The sequence below is a fragment of the Haliotis asinina genome, chromosome 10 (genome assembly GCF_037392515.1).
Source record: "Haliotis asinina isolate JCU_RB_2024 chromosome 10, JCU_Hal_asi_v2, whole genome shotgun sequence".
NCBI lineage: Eukaryota > Metazoa > Mollusca > Gastropoda > Lepetellida > Haliotidae > Haliotis > Haliotis asinina.
Window position 1 is genome coordinate 15,498,576 of NC_090289.1, and position 18,925 is coordinate 15,517,500.

The window sequence follows — 18,925 nt, forward strand, 5'->3', positions numbered from 1 at the left end:
ATGTTTCCAAATTTCAGTGAAAAGGCTGGGGTGCTCAGTAACAAATCAACACATGAGTACAACTTCAAATATGTTCAGTCTGGCGCTAGAAATACATAATGATATAAGGCCCAGTGTCACTCTTCAATCTCACACAAATGAAATCACTAAGACATAGTTCTTACAATTAACACAATAACTCCAAAAATCGGAAGCGAAATCACCCTTACTTACACGAAAATATCACTACAATCCCAGCTCGTTACAAAACGAAGGAAGGTATTGAACGACCTTCTGTCTGGCTGAATGTTTGGTTAACCGCAGCTACAGATTGTCTGATCAAATAAAGCACGGGAGCCAACCCACCCCTACCCCCCCCCCCCACCCCCACACGATAACGGTACACGGTAGCAACACGTAATTGTTTACTCTAACAATCACTCTCACGCTGATGGATCACGGGCCGAGGTCACACCCTCGGTTATATTTCAGTGTTGTTAAGTACAATCCTGACTATTGAAATAAAACTTACTAGAAGACGGTGAGAAACTTTCAAGCGATACGTAAGACGGGTCTGGTGGGTGAGCGGGGTTGGTAAGTATCACGATTGTCCATGTCTGTATTGTTACTGTTATAAAGCGAGGGGTTTTGTCCGTATCACAAAGGTGCTTTGTTCGCCGGGCAACTTGAAGTTTTCTGGAGATAGGTTTGAGACACCCATGAAAATCCAGGTTAGACTTTTTCCTCAGTAACGGGATAACGGGATCTGGAGGTCTGGCTCGATGACATGGTTGGCACGTTTCATCGAATCAGGAGATTGTCTGGTCTAGACTTGATTATTTACAGACAGGCGCCATATAACTGGAATATTGCCTGGAATATTGCCGAGTGCGGCGTAAAACTAATCTCACTCACTCCATTTTCTCCATCATCTCCATGGCGATATATGGCCGAAGTTTAAAATAATCATTAAATGCAAAGTGTTGACAATATTGACAGCAAGGTTTATTGACATAGGGGTCACAGCCGATAGCAAAACGACATATTGACGAAGGTAGTCCAACAGCGCTTAATGTTATGAGATTTTAAGTAGGCTTATAAGCCTTGTGCACCTATCTTGTTTTTGAGTGAGTGAGTGAGTTTAGTTTTACGCCGCACTCAGCAATATTCCAGCTATGTGGCAGCGGTCTGTAAATAATCGAGTCTGGATCAGACAATCCAGTGATCAACAACATGAGAATCGATCTGCGGGAACCGATGACATGTGTCAACCAAGTCAGCGAGCCTGACCACCCTATCCCGTTAGTCGCCTCTTACGACAAACATATATAGTTGCCTTTTATGGCAAGCATGGGTTGCTGAAGGCCTGTTTTACCCAGGGACCTTCACGGGTCTCTTGCATTTGAGGTTTTATATTGGACATTGCAGAATTTCCGTTACAGTGTTCCGCAAAACTAAACTAAACCTGAAACAAAAGAAATATGTGTTATAAAACAGAGGTTCTGTCTATAATGTCAGTTGTCAGTGTGTGAGTGTGTGTGTTTGTGTGTGTGTGTGTGTGAGAGAGAGAGAGAGAAGGGGGGGGGGGGGGGGGGACGAGAGTAGCCATCCCAGTGACATATGTTACTGTTTAACCCGGATATCCTAGTCCGTGTTCTAGCCTTTAATGCCGAGGACTAGGAAAAGCAACAATGAGGCTACTGTTTAACGTTTAATGTCTAATTAAGGTATACCGCTGATTGCTGGTCGCAGATGCTCTACTGAGAGTCAGTGAGATAGGTTTATATCATGTCTCTGCTCTGTGCACATTATTAATACACACACATAATGAATCAGGTAAGGTTGCCACAGTTTGGGCAACCAGTGCTCCGTTTCACAAAGCTCTCGTAAGTTATGGATCTCGTAACTTTTCTCGTAGCATCCGTAGCTCCTGCGTTACGAGATCTTAGGCTTAAGGGAGTTTTGTGAAACGGGCCCCAGGGTTATCTGTATTCAGCTTGAGTTCACCACGGTTAATCATGCATGACTTAAAGCAATGCACAGCATCAGACGCTTTATAGATATGATACATAATGGCTGACAGGTGAAGGAGAAACATGGTACATACACACAATTAAACGAGGTTACTAAACGCGTAGATCATTAATCAGACATTCCAACACACCGTTCATTCCATATATATATGCACCTATATTATATTTTATATATTGTATTATATTATATTGCTCATGTCAAGTCCCTGCTCTGCATCGACTCGCAGTGTGCTTGCGCATCTGTATTGGTACAAGAAAACATTTTTCATCTGTTTCACATACGGGCCTTGCGTTGTGAAGGTTCTAGTTTATTTTGCAAACATTTTCCACCAATACATACTTTGTGAAAATCTATGAGCTGGGAATTTTGAGGGGTTTTAAGTTACAAACCATGCTCGCAATATGTCTGTTGTGCTTACAGTCCTTAGAAGGGTCGCCTCAACAGTACATTGAAGTTGGTATGCCTCAATCGTCTGCTCTGCGGTAACTACTGGGTCGTGAACAGCTGGTATTCACAGACCGAGAGCAACTCTTTTTGTGAACTCGTCGACCTGACCTTGGTCGCAACCTACCATAAACGGTCCTGTGTGTCCTGAGTCAAATATGTTTGTGTCTTCCTTCAGCAATATTCCAGCTATATGGCGGTGGTCTACAAATAGTCGAGTCTGGGTCAGACAATCCAGTGATAAAAAACACGAGCATTGAATCAACCTTTTAAATAACTGAAGCTAGTTTAAACTAGTGAAGCATTTCAGTTTTCCCCAATCATTAAAGGGACACTGATCCAGTATATTTATGGTTGTTCCTTTTGTTATTTTTTCCACTGTGAGTATCCAGATATCAATGTATTCTTAACTAGTTCGATCTCTGCTGCGCCACCAGCAAGCGCATTCGGTAGAATAGGGACGTATCCTTTCACTGATCAACTAAGATTAAAACATAGTTTCATCTTAAGATCAATTGGAAATCTTTATATCCCATTAATATTGCCATCTTCATTTTCGTGATAAAAAATGAAACATTTTGAAGTTTTGCTTCATCTGCCTGTGGGCGCAAAATGTTAGGAATGAAATAAACTAAATCTTCATATTTTATGCCTTTTAATCCCTATATCTTCATTATCTTGGCAAAAAATGAAACATTTTGAAGTTTTGCTTCATCTGCCTGTGGTGCAAAATGTTAGGAATGAAAGAAATTAAACCTTATATTTTTGCCTTTAATTACTTTATCATGGTACTTTTATGCACTTTGGAACCATCATGCAAAGTAGACGATCTGTTTTTACTGAATTTATAACATGAGTGTAATTTCTAGATACGTTATAGATTGCCTTCTTATCAGCTGATAATTCCTCGTGCGGCACTTCCATGTGAGTAAGTGAGTTGAGTTTTGCGCCGCACTCAGCTATATATGGCGGCGGTCCATATGAATATTACTTAACATGCAATGCATTTGCCACATCAGTCCTTAATTGTTTTACTCCAGACAAGAGAAATGCCAAATGGGAACCTTTTTCAGGTAATATGAGCAGTGTTACCAATAATTGTACCTGTTTTATATTCATTAATTGTCCAATTAGTGAATGACTTAAACAGGTTTGAGTTTATACCACCAAACACGGGGCACAGCAAGGGAGTAGCAATCGCTGAATTGCATGCAGTTTTCTACCACACTTGGTGGTAGATACTGTTTTGAGGATATGAACGAATCTTCACTGTTGCGTAAGAAGTATCAGCATTTGCAATGCACTAACGTTAAAACTGTATGTACGTTTTTACCTAAGTTAAATTTTCAGATATTTCTAGAGCAATGGCAAGGTCTTTTGCTGCTTTGGGCAATATTCAGACACAATTACTGCGGGTAACACAATATGTGACTTACACAGTCTAACCGTGAGGAGTCGAACTCGGGTCATGGGTTCCACCCGCAAACGCCTTAACCACCTGGCTACCCAACTACTCCAGTAGCAGTCAAATCCATGTAAAATCTCGAGTAAAGGTTTTGGCATGTGCACAGTTATGCTTCCCACATATACAGACACACTACTTATAATCATGATAGCCTAAAGAAGTAACTGAAAATAAATAAATTTTATTTTAGTATTGAAGGTGAAGAACTGGCTTGTTCGCAAACTACACGAGACAGAATACCACGACAACATTGTATCCAAGAGATCAGTGTCGCAACTGATATTGTCTGGAGTACACGATGTAACCTCCGAGCAAGCCTAGTTTCACAAGCAACATATAATTTGCGAAAGGACAGGCTGACCCAAATCAGAAGATATACTGACGTACACGAGAAAGTATACACATGTGCTATGAGCTTATTTACACCAAACACGCAAATAATGTCCTTCTCTTGTAATTCACTTTATCACGTCAGGGGTTTCTTTGGGTTTTTTAAATATTACCCAAATGTCAAGCTGTACTTTCTTCGTAGGCCAGTTAATTAATCTTGTAACTGTAAGCCTATGCGGGTGTGTACCACTGGGACAAAGGCTGCATGATAAAGACCTCGAGACTCGAGAAACAATAGACTCGGTCGTGCGAATATAGATACAATCATATGACGTGACTCTGTCTGGACGTAAACAAAGAACATATATATACAAACAATACGTATACCTACTATATATACATATACAGTATGTATACGTATTGTTTGTATATATTGTATGTATATACAACATGTGTATATGCACGGCATGGTATATATGTTGGCATATGTTCACGACGTGCTTTTATCAACCGATTTAGAAACATTTAGTTGCATAATTGCAAATGCAAATTTTACATATTGTGATGAAAAAGTGCCCTAAATTTTGACAGTGTTATTCATTGCGGAACAGTGTTGCATTTGTACTGCATTGTTTCTGGTAAGATTCAGTAAAGGGTAGTAGGCGACTAACGGTGTCAGGTGGTCAGACTTGCTAGCTTTGATTGACATGCCATCGTATCCCAGTTGCGTAGATCGACGCTCATGCTGTTAATCACTAGCTTGTCTGGACAAACTCGATCCTTTACACACATATTTTGGAAGGTTATTGCTGCTGACTGTTCTTATAGTTATAAACATTGCTTGCATATATCCATTTTGTAGTGCCTTGTAATTCCTCTGTTGTAATTTGCAAGGTTACATTAGTTATAAATACAACAACAGTTGGTGTTCATATATTTCTTTTTGGTTTGTTCTTTTTACAGTCATCGATGTTGTTTTGTTTTACATTGATATCATTTTTCTTTTCAACTCGGGAATCACGATATTATGTGTCAGTGTAGATCAACTGCCGGTGATGGTCCATATATAAACACATGTTAGTATAACATTCCTGACCTGATAATGTCATTCTTCAATATTCTTTTTCAAAAGTGAGTGAGTGAATTTGGTTTTGCGGCGATTTTAGCACTATTCCAGCAATATCACGGCGGAGGGACACCAGAAATTGGCTTCACACGTTATCATTATCATCGGCGTGAAAAGCGAACGCTTTAACCACTCATAAAGCGTATGTATTTCTGTCAGTATTGTGTGACCGACGCCACAGGTAGCACAGAAAAACTCATATTGCTGTTAAGATCAGACAATCTACAGCCACTCCTGGGGGCCACTTTATATGGCATGACGAAAAGAAGATCTTTACATATCGAATAGGTCTCTGTGTGTGCGTGGAATGCAATACCATTATTTATGTATACCATATATTTAATTGACTGTACTGTTCATGGATGAGAGGGTAAGCAGGATAAGTTTGATTTGCAAGTGTTAAGGAGGGGGAGGGGTCAGTGAGTACAAGTGTGTGTGAGTGTGTTCATATAATACCATACATTTATGTGTTTTTGTGCGTAAATAGTTTGACTGAATATGGATGAGAGTGTACATGGGATAAGATTGGCTCGCAAGGGCCACTGACGGGTGTGTATGTGTGTGATATGTAATGCCATTGTTTATGCATTGTACTTATTTAAACAGTTTGACTGTCTATGGGCGAGAGGGTATATGGGGTAAGAATGACGTGCAATCTTGTGGATGGGGTCAGTATGTGTGTAGGCTTGCGTGTGAGCGTGTGCGTGCGTTATACCATTACTTGTACTTTGTCTGTTTAGCAGTTTGAATGTCGACTGAATGGATGGGTGTTATGCAGTATGGCAGTATGCACACATCAATTACTCTCTGTGTGTTGTGTGCGCATGTGCACGTGGTAAATATGTGTGGTTGTTTGTTGTTTGTGCCACTGTATGATGGTTGTTACAGTATGTATGTTGACTAGGGGTGTGCCATTATCATGGTTTTTATCCTTGTTTTAATGTGTCTCACAGGCCTAAAGAGGCCGGACCTTGCCCTAGGATATGACACACTGCAATACACAATTTCTTCTCTTCTTCTTCTCTCCAGACAATGGGTTACTCAAGATCAGAGTATAAAAAGTATTAAAATCATTGTGTCCGTAATGAACCTCTGTACAATATCTTACAGGCATGCACGACTTATCAAAGCCACTATTGCCCTGATCTCCCGAACAACAAAATTTATTTGACTCGTAACAAATGCATGTACATTTATGAAAATACCTCTGACGTCACTCTCATGATGATGTATAAAATATCGGCAAATCATCGGATCTTTTGCTAGCGATAGACATAACGAGACATCTTATTTATCCATTTAGAAAGCTAAATGGCTGGACAATCTCCCTGCAACTTACCATCGTGTCGTCGAAGCGCGGTAAAATATCACAGTGTTGGACGTACACAGCCGTTAGCGTTACCACAAAACATGCACCACGACGGTTTACCTGTTTACTACAAATACTGATATAATGTTTTGTGTTTGAGGATGTGAACAGGTTTGTGTTAGGAGTAGTTCTCCGTTTGAAAATATGCTTACAAGTGGAATATATATATATATATATATATATATATATATATATATATATATATATATATATATATATATATATATATATATATATATATATATATATATATATTAGATACATTTTAAACTCCCTAATATACATCACAACAAATCGGATGCACAAAGCAAGAAAACACTTTAAAGACGCAAGGGAATATAAATCTACGTGTTCACAGTGTGTCACGATTATTATTATATATCCTCTTTAACCATGCATAAATTATCAATACTAAATATATTTGATAACAGCTACAGCTAGTGAGTTTAGTCTCACGCCGCTTACGAAATAATCCAGCAATATCAGGGCGGAAGACACAAGAAATGAGCTCCACACACTGAGCACATTCGAGGAATCGAACCCAGATTTTCGATGAGACGGGTGAACGCTTTAATCACTAAGCTACCACCCCATAACAGTTACAGATGTCGTGAATATATAAGATTTAGACTTATATTCAATAAATGTGAATGGCCACATTAGTTCATGTAACCTTAAAGAGACACATTGAAACAGTATTTCCTTGTCCCTTCCATGGGATATAGATAGCATTTGTTACCTTCACAGACTGCAAGTCCATCATATCAACCTTGTTAAGGTAGTAATAGACAATGTACAGGAATCTGCCAGATAGGACCAAATCTGAAGGCATCGCAGTGCCGTGGAATATGGCGGAAGCTGGTTTCTCCATCTCTTTCATATCTTTGATATATATTGAAGAGTTTACACTAAAATAAAGAACATTTGTTTCCTGGTCAACAACAAATGCTTTTATCCTTCCTTTCACATCAACTATGACTTCACCTATCCTGTTCTCGTAATCTCGTCTTTCAATGCTAGTCCACTCGTCAACAATGGTGTATACAATTTTACCACGTGAGTCTACGAAAATACGTCGTGGTTTCTGTCCAATATGTGCCCAGTGTAGGCCAGGTTCTGATAGATAATTCATCCTGTTTAAGTATAGATCACCAGACACGTTCGTGTAGAAAAGGAACTGCTCCTCTATATCCACGCTAAGCCCAAGCGTGGTCACATTCCTGGCGACAACGGTCACGTTGTCACCGTGCAAGTCAGAGGCCATGATAAATTTATTGTTGTCATCGGACCAGTACATTCTCCTTTGTCTTGTGTCCACTGCGATGGCCCGGACCCCGCTTCCAAGATGGTCCATAGTCAACACTGGTTTCCTGTCAACAGCATTCACTACATAGGCGTTAGAGTCTCCATACTTGGCAACCAGAATATGAACATCATTGTCTCCAGCCTCATCTGAATCTGGCGCTCTGTGGTCCTCCACAGCAACCTTAAACACTATAGTTTCGTTTGTCTTGTCGCTACATTTATGCTCACAGGTTTGTCGGCTTCTATCTATCGTCTCTTCGGTTTTCATTTTGAAGTTTTCAAGCTGGTTGTGAAGACTCTTGACATCTCTCTCGAGGCTCTGAATAGTTAACTTGTCCGTCGATATAACCTTCTGAAGCTGTTTGATTTCATTCGTGAAGACCTCGAATAGTTTAATTATTCTAGTGTTGTCCCTTTTCAGATCTTTGATGGCAGCTGCAGCTGTTGCGAGTTCGTCCTGTAACAGCTTCGTCTCCAACTGGAACCTCTGACTGAGGGTAGCGTACTGCAAACCCAACACCCTGAACTGGTTCTTGTGGCACTCCACTGAAGACCAAATTAACAGCAGGAACAGCCACGACGCGTGTCTTGCCAACCTATCCATGATCTGCAACGAAATCATCATATCCATGTAATCATTGATAATGGTGGTATTATTCACTCGTAATAACCTGTTACATGTCAGTTGCATTCATTCTGCTTCACTCCCTTGTGATAATGTTTCAGTGAGTGAGTGAGTTTTAGGTCATAGGGTTGTGGACCCTATATTCCAGACAATATCACGACCGGGGACACCAGAAATGGGCTTCGCACTTTGTACTAATGAGGGGAATCAAACCGGGTCTTCGGTGTGATGCAAATACGATTGGTTTGCTCGTCACGCGAAAGGCTATGTTCGATTCCAAACAATGGTACAATTTGCAAAGCCCATTTGTTGTGCCTCTCGCCGTGGAATATTGTTGGAAGCGGCGTAAAACAATATTCACTCACGTTGGCGCATTTCAGCATTGTCTACAACGTTCTACAGCCTCTTACTGCTTTTTAGGAGGCAATATAGTACCACTATGAACAAAGGCTTGATTGTTTCATTTAGAATCGACATTGCTAGCTTATTTGTCCCTCTCTGTCATATTGCTGGAATATTGATAAAAGAGATTAAAACTAAAACTCACTCACTCACAGATGAAACGCTAGTACTAAACCGATACGATCTTTGCGATATGTACAAACGCGAGTGTGGCGGGTAAGTAAAGCGTACACAACGAGCTGGAGCTCCGAGACGCTGGCTGCCACAGATAAAAGTATCAAGTTAACAGCCGGATGAGGGGGCGATTGAACTTAATCCAATCTGTAGAATCAAAGGAATTGGTAGCTGAATATTTTTTGTGCTAAAGACCTCACGTAGGCAGAATACTTTTTATCTAATAGATATTTTCTTAAGCCATCCAAAAATGAAGCAATGAAAGCTAATTCCGTACTACATGTAGTTTCATTTCAGGCTTCCTGTGGACCTGCAACAGTAATTGATTATTTGATCAGGGGTGTGCTTGTAAAGTCAGGTTGATGGACCTGTTGCCATATTCTAAAGTGCTTTCTTTCCATTATGGGGATTACGTAAATGTTTGTAGAGTGAATGGGTTTTCCATCTCTTTTAGAAATATCCCACCAGTGAGAGAGTTTAGTTTTACGCCGCTGTCAACAGTATTCCATCTATATGGCGGCGGCCAGTAAATAATCCAGTTTGAACCAGATAATGCAGTGATCAACAGCATGAGCATCGATATACGCGTATGGAATACGATGGTATGTGTGAACTAAGTGAACGAGCCTGGGCACCCGATCCCGTTAGTCGCTGATTGGTTGTATATGAGGAGTGAGTGAGTGAGTGAGTGAGTGAGTTTATTTTTTCGCCACACTCAGCAATATTCCAGCTATATGGCGGCGGTCTGTAAATAATCGAGTCTGGCCCAGACAATCCAGTGATCAACAACATGAGCATCGATCCGATGACATGTGTCAAGCAAGTCAGCGAACCTGACCAGCCGGTCCCTTTACTCGCCTCTTACGACAAGCACAGTCGCTGTATATATGAGGAACGTTCCGAGCCGTGGAAAGGTGGGGTAGCCTTGTGGCAACGATTGTGCCCCCAAGCAATGGAAAATTATTTCACTGTAATAAGTGTGCAATTAGCGTCTAGCATTATAACACCGAACAGATTTGTCTGTAAGGGAAACACCAAGAAAGCATATTTCCCGACAAAATAGGGAATACATCTGACGGAAAAGAGAATTCGAACCTACAACAAAATTGATGACCCCAACCCCCGTACATGTGCAAGCGTAAAATAGGTGATATATGACTAAGAGGGAATATTTATATGGTATGGGTGTACAGTCAGGCCGCGTTAATCCGAACACTTCTGTTTTTCATCAAAAACGTTCGGATAGTGAAACGTACGGACTACTGAAGCAAACACCATTTCAGGCGAGTTACTTCCCTTTGACATACTGAGACAAGAACACACGAACGTATACATGTATCAAATGACTTTATTACAGTTTGTAGACATAACAACTTGAATATTAACACAACAATCAATCAATGCAATGTCTGAATAGATTATTTATAGTATTACACATACCAATCACTCACTTGATCGGTATTTTATACAGCAAGAAAACATGACAGGTATTACTCAAACTAAACAAAAGTGAAACCTATTAACTGATTAAAATCACAAACTAATGACACGGTCAACGCAGAGGTATCACCTCAGTTAACAATTACAATTGAAGTCAGCCGATGAAGACCAGCGCTAATCACAGGCGCTCACGGGGTAAGGCTATTATCCGAACCTCTTTGATGTACCGCCGGATTAATGAAGCAAAACCATGTGTAACTAGCCAATCTGTTACCGCTAATTAACGTTCGGATACGGAGACTGAAGCATCGGATTAATGAAGCAACAAGTAATGAGTTTACATATATGTATATATATGAAAGGGCTCCATTATCAAGTCAAATATAAGATTCACGCCCCAAATGGTACATATGCGTACACAACTCTGCTCAGAAAACTGCGCCATCTTTGACGACCGACGATTATACTGAACACAGTAATGACGATGTTGATGAGAAGATTTTACACAAGTAGTACACGAAACATACTAACCTGGGTCACAGTCCCTCCACGTTTGTCACTGCTGAGGGGAGAACCGTGATATCCGATACATAAGACTTGATAAGGATGCAGTGTCCATGACAAAGAGTGTCACAGTGACCTAATTCCAATGCAGTAAACACAAACAAGACGAGAATAGCCGAATGACCTTGTAACATTATCTGGCCCTCATGTGCAACTTAATACAGGGACGTGTGCTAGTGAATGAGTTTAGTTCTACGAAGCTCTCAACAAAATTCCTGATGTATGGCGGCTGTCTGTAAATAGTCCAGTTTCAACCAGATAAATTCTGGTCTACGGAATTGGGATACGATGAGATCTGCCTACCGAATCAGCGAGTCTGACCACCAGATCCCGTTTTTCGCCTCTTGATACAAGCATGGGTTACTGAAGATCAATTCTAACCCGGATCTTCGCGGGTACGGACGTGTACTGATTATACCCAGCTGCAGTATGAATTTTACGTTCATGCCACCGCGTTTTACGTTCATGCCATGCCATGGACTTCACACCAAAAGCCAATGATCATGAGTTCGAATCCCCAAAACGCACCCATGGCCGCGCCGTGCCAGGTAGTTCACACAGAACAGTCAACGTCATAACCTGCATGACTTCTTAAGTTTACACAGTGTCGGTAGGGTGTAGTCTAGTTGTTACGCCGAAGACCCGGGTTCGATTCCTTACATGGGTGCAATGCATGAAACCCTTTTCTGGAGTCACCCGGCATTGATTTTGCTGGAATATTGCTAAAAGGGGCGTAAAATCACACTCGCTCTGTCTAAAATGCCACGCTATAACAGCTAATGGTTCCAAGTGTTTAACCCAAATCACTGATGTGTAGACCTCCTTTTTTTAAAAAAAACCCCAGTAAAACAGAACCTCGATGTATCCCTATCAACAATTAATAATGTCACGTCAACTGACACTTATTCAATGAAAATACGTCATTCGTGGGACAAGGAATGTTATTCCCAGCAATCAAGGAACCGAGAGATCTCGGAAAAAAAGTCTTTTTCACGTGCAGTGAACATCAATGAGTTTTGATCATGGCCCAAATGCTTCATAAGGACTGGCTGTCTCTGAATGTTAAACAGCTATACTTTGCAATGTACGCTTCACTAACAAGGTCATTTTTTCAGTTTTTAATCTTTTTCTTTCTTATTCCAATAAGAATTTGTCATGTATGTTTCATTTCTGTTTGAGACATGACGTGAAATAGCTGATATCAAGTTCATTTGAAATAAGCGACATGAACACAAATCACCCTTGGGTTTTCTCCTTGTTGAACAGTTCGTGCGTGACAGACCGTCAATGTAGTGTGTGTGTGTGTGTACACTTGAAGCGCCACATAAATCATGGAAGGTCTCGTCTACCTGGGATTTGTATGGAAAATTGACCTTTTTCGCATTCACACTTACTGCATTAATGACAGAGTGTCATCAGCGCTCCCCATCAAGAAATATACGGAGCTTCTGTATATACCTTTACTTTAACACAGTGGCTAGTTTTAGTCATTTGCACGGTACTGCTAGTGTTGCGACGTAACGGTCATTTGACATGCACATACCGGAAAGGTTTACCAGGTTCAATACAATCTCCAAGGGATACTGTGTACAGAGAAAAAACAAGCTGGTCCACATTGGTTATTGATATCGGTTACGTCGGAGATTCGACTTTGCTTGAATGGCATCCGAAACAGTAATGTAACATTGAAATCCCCACCATCGCAGAGAGGGCGATAGCGTCCAGGTGGGCCAAATCGTGGGTGATGATCGATTTGAGTAACACAAGAGACTGCAGTGACAAGTCAAAGCTAATCAACGGGAAAATCTTGAAATCTAATTTCGATCAGCAGATCCTGATACTATCAAAAGAAGTAACAGTGTTCAGTGAGGTTAATAGCCTTAGACCAGTGGTACCACCACTTTGTCGAAGGAATCTGCAGATAAAGCTCAATAAGCAATCTCTCTATAATACTCTTAAAGGGAACTTGGCTGTCGGACAGGTACGGTTTTCAGTTCCAAAGGATTTTATTTGAAAGAAGTAAATGACATTGTTTATTGTAATAACCGTAGTAATATCTAGCAGTTAACGATGCGACTTGATTATTTTAGACAATGACTCCAAGGTTCAACGTTAAGCCCTTTAAAGCGACAACCTGGAAAAGATTTATTTGACGTAAGTCGATATATCACACTCAGTTCGTATCGTTTGCACTCTACACATCAATACATACTTTCTTCACCGAAATAATCGTATGAAATTAAACCTATGAATACTAGCCTGAAATAAGGCCGATGAATAATAATAACAGGAGAATCTATCAATTAAAGTCTGTGAATAGTGGGGTAAAATAAAGTCTGAATAACAGCCTGAAAATAGGTGCGTCTTGAGTTTTCATTTGACTACAGTTACTGATATTGATGATGAAGACGGGTAATAATTGGCCTTCAGCTGCATGTAATTGTCTGAAGAACACCAGGATCCGATGCTCATGCTCGCTTGACATTTTTCATCGTATTCCAGTTACGTAGATCGATGGTGCTGTTAATCACTGGTTTGTCTTGTCCAGTCTCTATTATTTACTGACCAATAGCTGGAATATTGCTGAGTGTGGCGTTAAACACCAATCAGTCACAAGCTTACTAAGCCCAGTTGATTGTATATTACTCGTGCATATTCTTTATGAAATTTCAGTGTATTCTTGAAATTCACTGAGTAGTAGATCTTTCTACTTTCGCTGATGCATGTATATGTTGGAATCCAATAGGCCACCCTTTATTAGAATGCCTATTTTTTCTTTGTTTAGAAAGGAGAGAATGCATATTGATAACAGATGCTTTGCTAGGGTTATTATCATATTATATGGTTCATGTCAGGAATTTTTCGAACAGTTGATTAGGTCCATTCGCTGCCGCTGTGTTTTTGTTTACAACAACTTTAACGCAATCAACTTCAACAACACAATAAAATGCAGAAATTTTTTTTTTATTTTTACACAAAAACAGAGAAGTGCTTACATGTATAAAATCCAGCATCCTTTCTATTTCTATTGAAGTCCAGGTTAGTCCATTTTATTTTGAAGTGAATGTACAATTGTAAAATGTGACTACTACAATCCACAGATATCTCAGAAGAACATGCTGGCACCAGCAATACAGATATCCCCGATTCAGCAATATGTGATAGATAAAAATAAAAAATGCGACATTATTATGGTGTACTCTAACTTTCGGACCACTTAATGTCCCATTTGAGGAATTAACTTATGCTGATAATTGAGTAATGGCTGTGGTATTCACAGAAACTACATATACTTCAGAGCAAAACGTTGACTAATCAGAAGTCCCTCTATTTACAAATAAACTAATAAACAATTAATTTACGATTGCACAGACTATGTATACAAACATCTACGAGAAACTGATCCTAAAAAATTCAAACTGGCTATTTTATTATCTCAGTATATTAATAGAAAGAGAACAAGTGCTTGAAATATCAATTTCAATTTCCTGATTGATAGTTTACAAGTTCAACACTGCTATGTACATTTTCTATAACTGATGTTGATGAGAAACGGAATGAAGCCCCGAGGTCTGTAATTATACGCATCCCGCTTCAGTGGTCATAAAGTTGTCAAGTCTCCTTTTCTCGGCTTCTGTGAGTGGTCGGTTGTCAAACGTAACTTGATCCAGCTCATCCAGGAGACGACGGAAGATGTACTGCTGTCTGATGCTCCTTGGCATCACGCTATGGGATCCGTTCTTTTCTAGGTCCTGCAGCTCTTCGGGAGATACAAGGTCGTGTTTCTTCACCTGATTTAGGTATTTGTGGTAGAGACAGATCCTTCCCTCCTCATTAATCTGCCACACTAGCTGCACAGTCTCCACCCGGGGTTCACTCTGGACTTGGTTGTAAATCTTGACAAAGTACTCCTGAATCTCCTCCTTCACAGATTCCTCTAGGCACGGCTCTGTACAGCAGGAAAACATGTCACAGTCTGTTTGGGATGCTTCGGTTATTGTTGTGTCCTGTTCACTGTCATCAATATTTGATTCCGTCTCGCTCAAGGATTCTGTTCCGCTTTTTCTTGGCGATGTTGTCCCAGATTGAGTCTGAGATGTATTATTCTGACACTTTAAGAAGTCATTTGCTGCTTTGTGATCGCTTGTACTTTCAGTTGTGCTGGGAGAGAACGTCTTCGCCAGCTCGCCAAACACTCCGGCGTGGCCACCTGGTGGTCTTATAGACGGCGTGCTGCAATGGAGCCTGTCAGCCATCTGACTGCTGCTTTTCGAATTGTGAGTTTTGTCAGTTGATGACCAAAAGACATCATTATTGTACATACTTATATCTGCACTGTCTGCGAAATATAATCTGTACAGGTCCCCAACTGGACTGCTGTTGTCAGGACGACCTTGATAACTACCTTTGCCGTGAAGAGTATTTTGTGTATTATTTTGGTTCGTTAATACCACCTCCTTTGGGTCGACTTTATCAGACAAAGTAGATTCGTTTGTCGCCATACCTCGTTGTCTTGGTTTCAGAGAGTTTGGGTCGGATATGTGATCCTCTGTATCCGTGAAATGGTCTGATCGTTCATGTTTTCGTTTAACTGCAGGGTTGCTTTGATTGACGGCTGAAGGTTTTGACTCTGGTTTCATTTTGTGATACGCTTTACTGAAGGTGAATTTTGAAGCAATCCGCTGGTTTTCAGCTTGTGAAGTTGCACTGGTGTTTCGGGTCTTTCCCGGCGTAGTGTCGCTGGGTCTTGTTATCACACAGATAGATTTTGATTTTTGTAGAGGTCGACGAGTGTTACCAGTGTGAATAAACTTCGACTTCCTGTTGGCATTATTTGGATTAACAGATGTACCTGTGACTGAGAACGGGTTCTTTGTGCTTTCTGGTTTCTTAGTTGCAGCATTCTTCCTGATCACTGAGGGTAACCTGTTTTTGAAAGATTTAGATGTATTCTCTGATTCCGATTTAACAGCTCTTCTCTTCGTTGAAGATGCCGTTGTGGATTGATGTGCTTTTGGTGCCGGGGTCTTGGCCAAAGTCTTGTTTTCTCTTCGAGGTATCTGACTTTCACGAAAATCAGATTGATTAACACTTGTCGGTGGTTCTTTCACTGGCGTTATGTCTGGTGGCGTGAGCAACAACGTGTCTGTTTCTGACTTGCTTGGAACTTTTCCATGGTCAGCTGCACAATGAGAAAGAGGTTGTCCGGAACTAACTAGTGGGGTGGAATATGTCTCAGGTAGGTTTCTTCTAGTTTTGTTTTCACTCATACCAGGATTGCACTTACACTGACACTCGACCGATATAGTGTTTGAAAACGATCCCGTGTGACTATCCGTGTGCTCATTCAAACCAGTAACAAGTTTCAAATGGTCTGAATTCAAAAAGAACAAAGTTTCATCGGACTGGGTGTTGTCATACTGGAAAGCGATAACGATGGAAGCGCACCCTTCTCGCTCCCTTAAACTCCATTCCCTAAGTTTATGAGATTGAGTAAGCCGTGAAATATGGTCGTTTACTCTTGGCAGTGAATCAGACATTTGGAAAACATTTGTATATTTTCTGTCCTGAATGAAGTCAAGTTTCAAAATAGTATCCTTTCTTTGTTCATGGAGAAACCATTCCACTTTGCTGAAAGCAAGGAGTCTATCGATGTGAGTCAGAATGCGTTTGACAGAACTGTCATCACCCCCGGAAAGCGAAGCATGGTGGGGATCTGTTTTATTGGTCGCCATTGGTGAAAGACAAGCTGTGAGACGATCAGACTAGGCAGCTACCTGCAATAGAAATATATGAATATTCACATCGTGTGTGACAAAGTAAAACTGAAATGAAAGTAAGCCCCAGGAGCACTGGTACGTTTACACGACGTTTGGTGTAGGACCAGTTGTCTCTGACTCCCACTCTGCCTACGTAACCTCATCAGCTGCCGTGAATCAATTTGCTGGTATACAAAACTGAATGTGACGAGATCATGCATTGACGTCTTGAATGTCAAAGAAAATAAGCTTAGAGGCAACTAACGAGGATTTATTTATCGGCTCGGTTATTTACGCTTTACGTTAGTGCATAATGTAACTTAATGCTCTGCTTGTATTTAACGAGGACCAAACATTTAGAATTTCTTGCACGTCATCTTGTAACAAAAAAAAGAAACGACATTGTGAAGTAATTGTTAGGGAATTTATGTCGTATGTGTTTAAGTTTCTTGTAAAAATGTTTATTTAAAATGTTAACCCGTTTCTACAGCGGATCTTCTACTTTCAACTTAACAGTCTTGCGTGAGTTAAACTACTGCGTAGTGGAGAAGTTATGGTTGTACTTATCTGACACAATGCCGGCACCGGGGAGGATAGAGGATAACTGTACTTAACTTTTTTTTCGTCAAACACTAATATATACTAATATATATATTAGTGTTTGACGAAAAAAAAGTGTGTGTGTGTCTTATGCAGATGACTTCCACGAGGATCATGCATCATCAAATTGCTGAAAGTCACGTGCAAATATCGCGCACGTGAACGGCTGTTTGCGTTTTTGCCTGTAAAGTTTTCTTAAGAAATCGCCAATGCTCACTTAGTTTTATCATGTATTGCACTAATGACAATCTTTTCATACTTAGGAATTTGTTGTGCAATACACCAGTGTTGTGTAAACAGTACCTTCAAACACTCTAGACTATTTTGCCAAATCTAGTTTAGAACGGTTTACTAAAGTAAGTGGTTACTTTTACACTACTGACTCTAAAATTTTGATGAGTAGTATAGATAAACGTCTTTAGGTCCTGGCCACCAGCTTATACGCAAGAATTTATTTCAGTTACTCAGATGGATGACATCAGAACATTTTAAAAACTTTCCCAAAAACCGTGGGATTGTGTGTCGGGGTCTCACTGTTCGCCTTATTTAAACACAACTTCCGACTTAAGACTCATGTTACTCGAGATATCAGGATTACGAAAATCATTTGTGTCGATTTCCCAATAAAACAAGTCCCTTAATCATATCCAGAGCGAAATACCACGTATGCGTTCAGTCAGTTAGGCTTCATTGCAGAATACCGTAGTCACACATTAAAAGTTGTGTTACGCCCCTGATTTTGTAACAAATCTGGACCTAAACTTTACCTTCCCACGTCCCGCATATATCACACACATGTAGTTGTATAATATTTAATTGCAGTTGCAGAAATTTACACAGTTCGAAAAAAAGGAACATCTCGGAAAATGCAAATCAAATAGTATTTTATATATGTAGTATTGTGTGCTGCCTGTTGTCATCTGTGGTCACAACATAATTCGAATAAACACGCAATGGCTGCCAGCCTAAAGGTGACTGCCCAACTTAATAGACATAGCCACGCAGAAAGCCTCAAATCACATAACAATTAGAAGGAAGCATCGCTCCAATAGTTTGATCAAGAAGTCTATTATGAAATGACACCAACACGACCTAATATACAGTCGGCGGATTTGGCCTGCGTCCTTATTCTCGACAAGTTCGTAGCCCCAAGAATTTCTAACTTTGATCGTAGTCTGTTTGTTAAGAAAGGGCTTAAGAAGTTCGTAGGGCTACGAACGTTTCGAGAATAGCTAACCTGGTGTCTAACTAACGCTTCCTATATATCGATGATCAAATATCGTTAGATACAGGTTAATAACGTTAACCT

At 40.3% G+C, this 18,925-nt stretch overlaps 2 protein-coding genes across 2 annotated transcripts; both read right to left on the reverse strand.

Moving 5' to 3' along the window:
• Positions 1-7,046: 7,046 nt before the first annotated feature.
• On the reverse strand, positions 7,047-11,371 carry LOC137298411 (uncharacterized). The gene is made up of 2 exons (XM_067830673.1): positions 11,225-11,371; positions 7,047-8,659 (listed from the first exon to the last, which is right to left on the reverse strand). The coding sequence occupies exon 2, from the start codon at positions 8,654-8,656 to the stop codon at positions 7,412-7,414; it is 1,245 nt and encodes a 414-aa protein (XP_067686774.1). The 5' UTR covers positions 8,657-8,659; positions 11,225-11,371; the 3' UTR covers positions 7,047-7,411.
• Positions 11,372-14,835: 3,464 nt separating this feature from the next.
• Positions 14,836-16,992, reverse strand: LOC137297946 (serine-rich adhesin for platelets-like). The gene has a single exon (XM_067829948.1). The coding sequence runs from the start codon at positions 16,990-16,992 to the stop codon at positions 14,836-14,838; it is 2,157 nt and encodes a 718-aa protein (XP_067686049.1).
• Between the last annotated feature and the right edge of the window lie 1,933 nt (positions 16,993-18,925).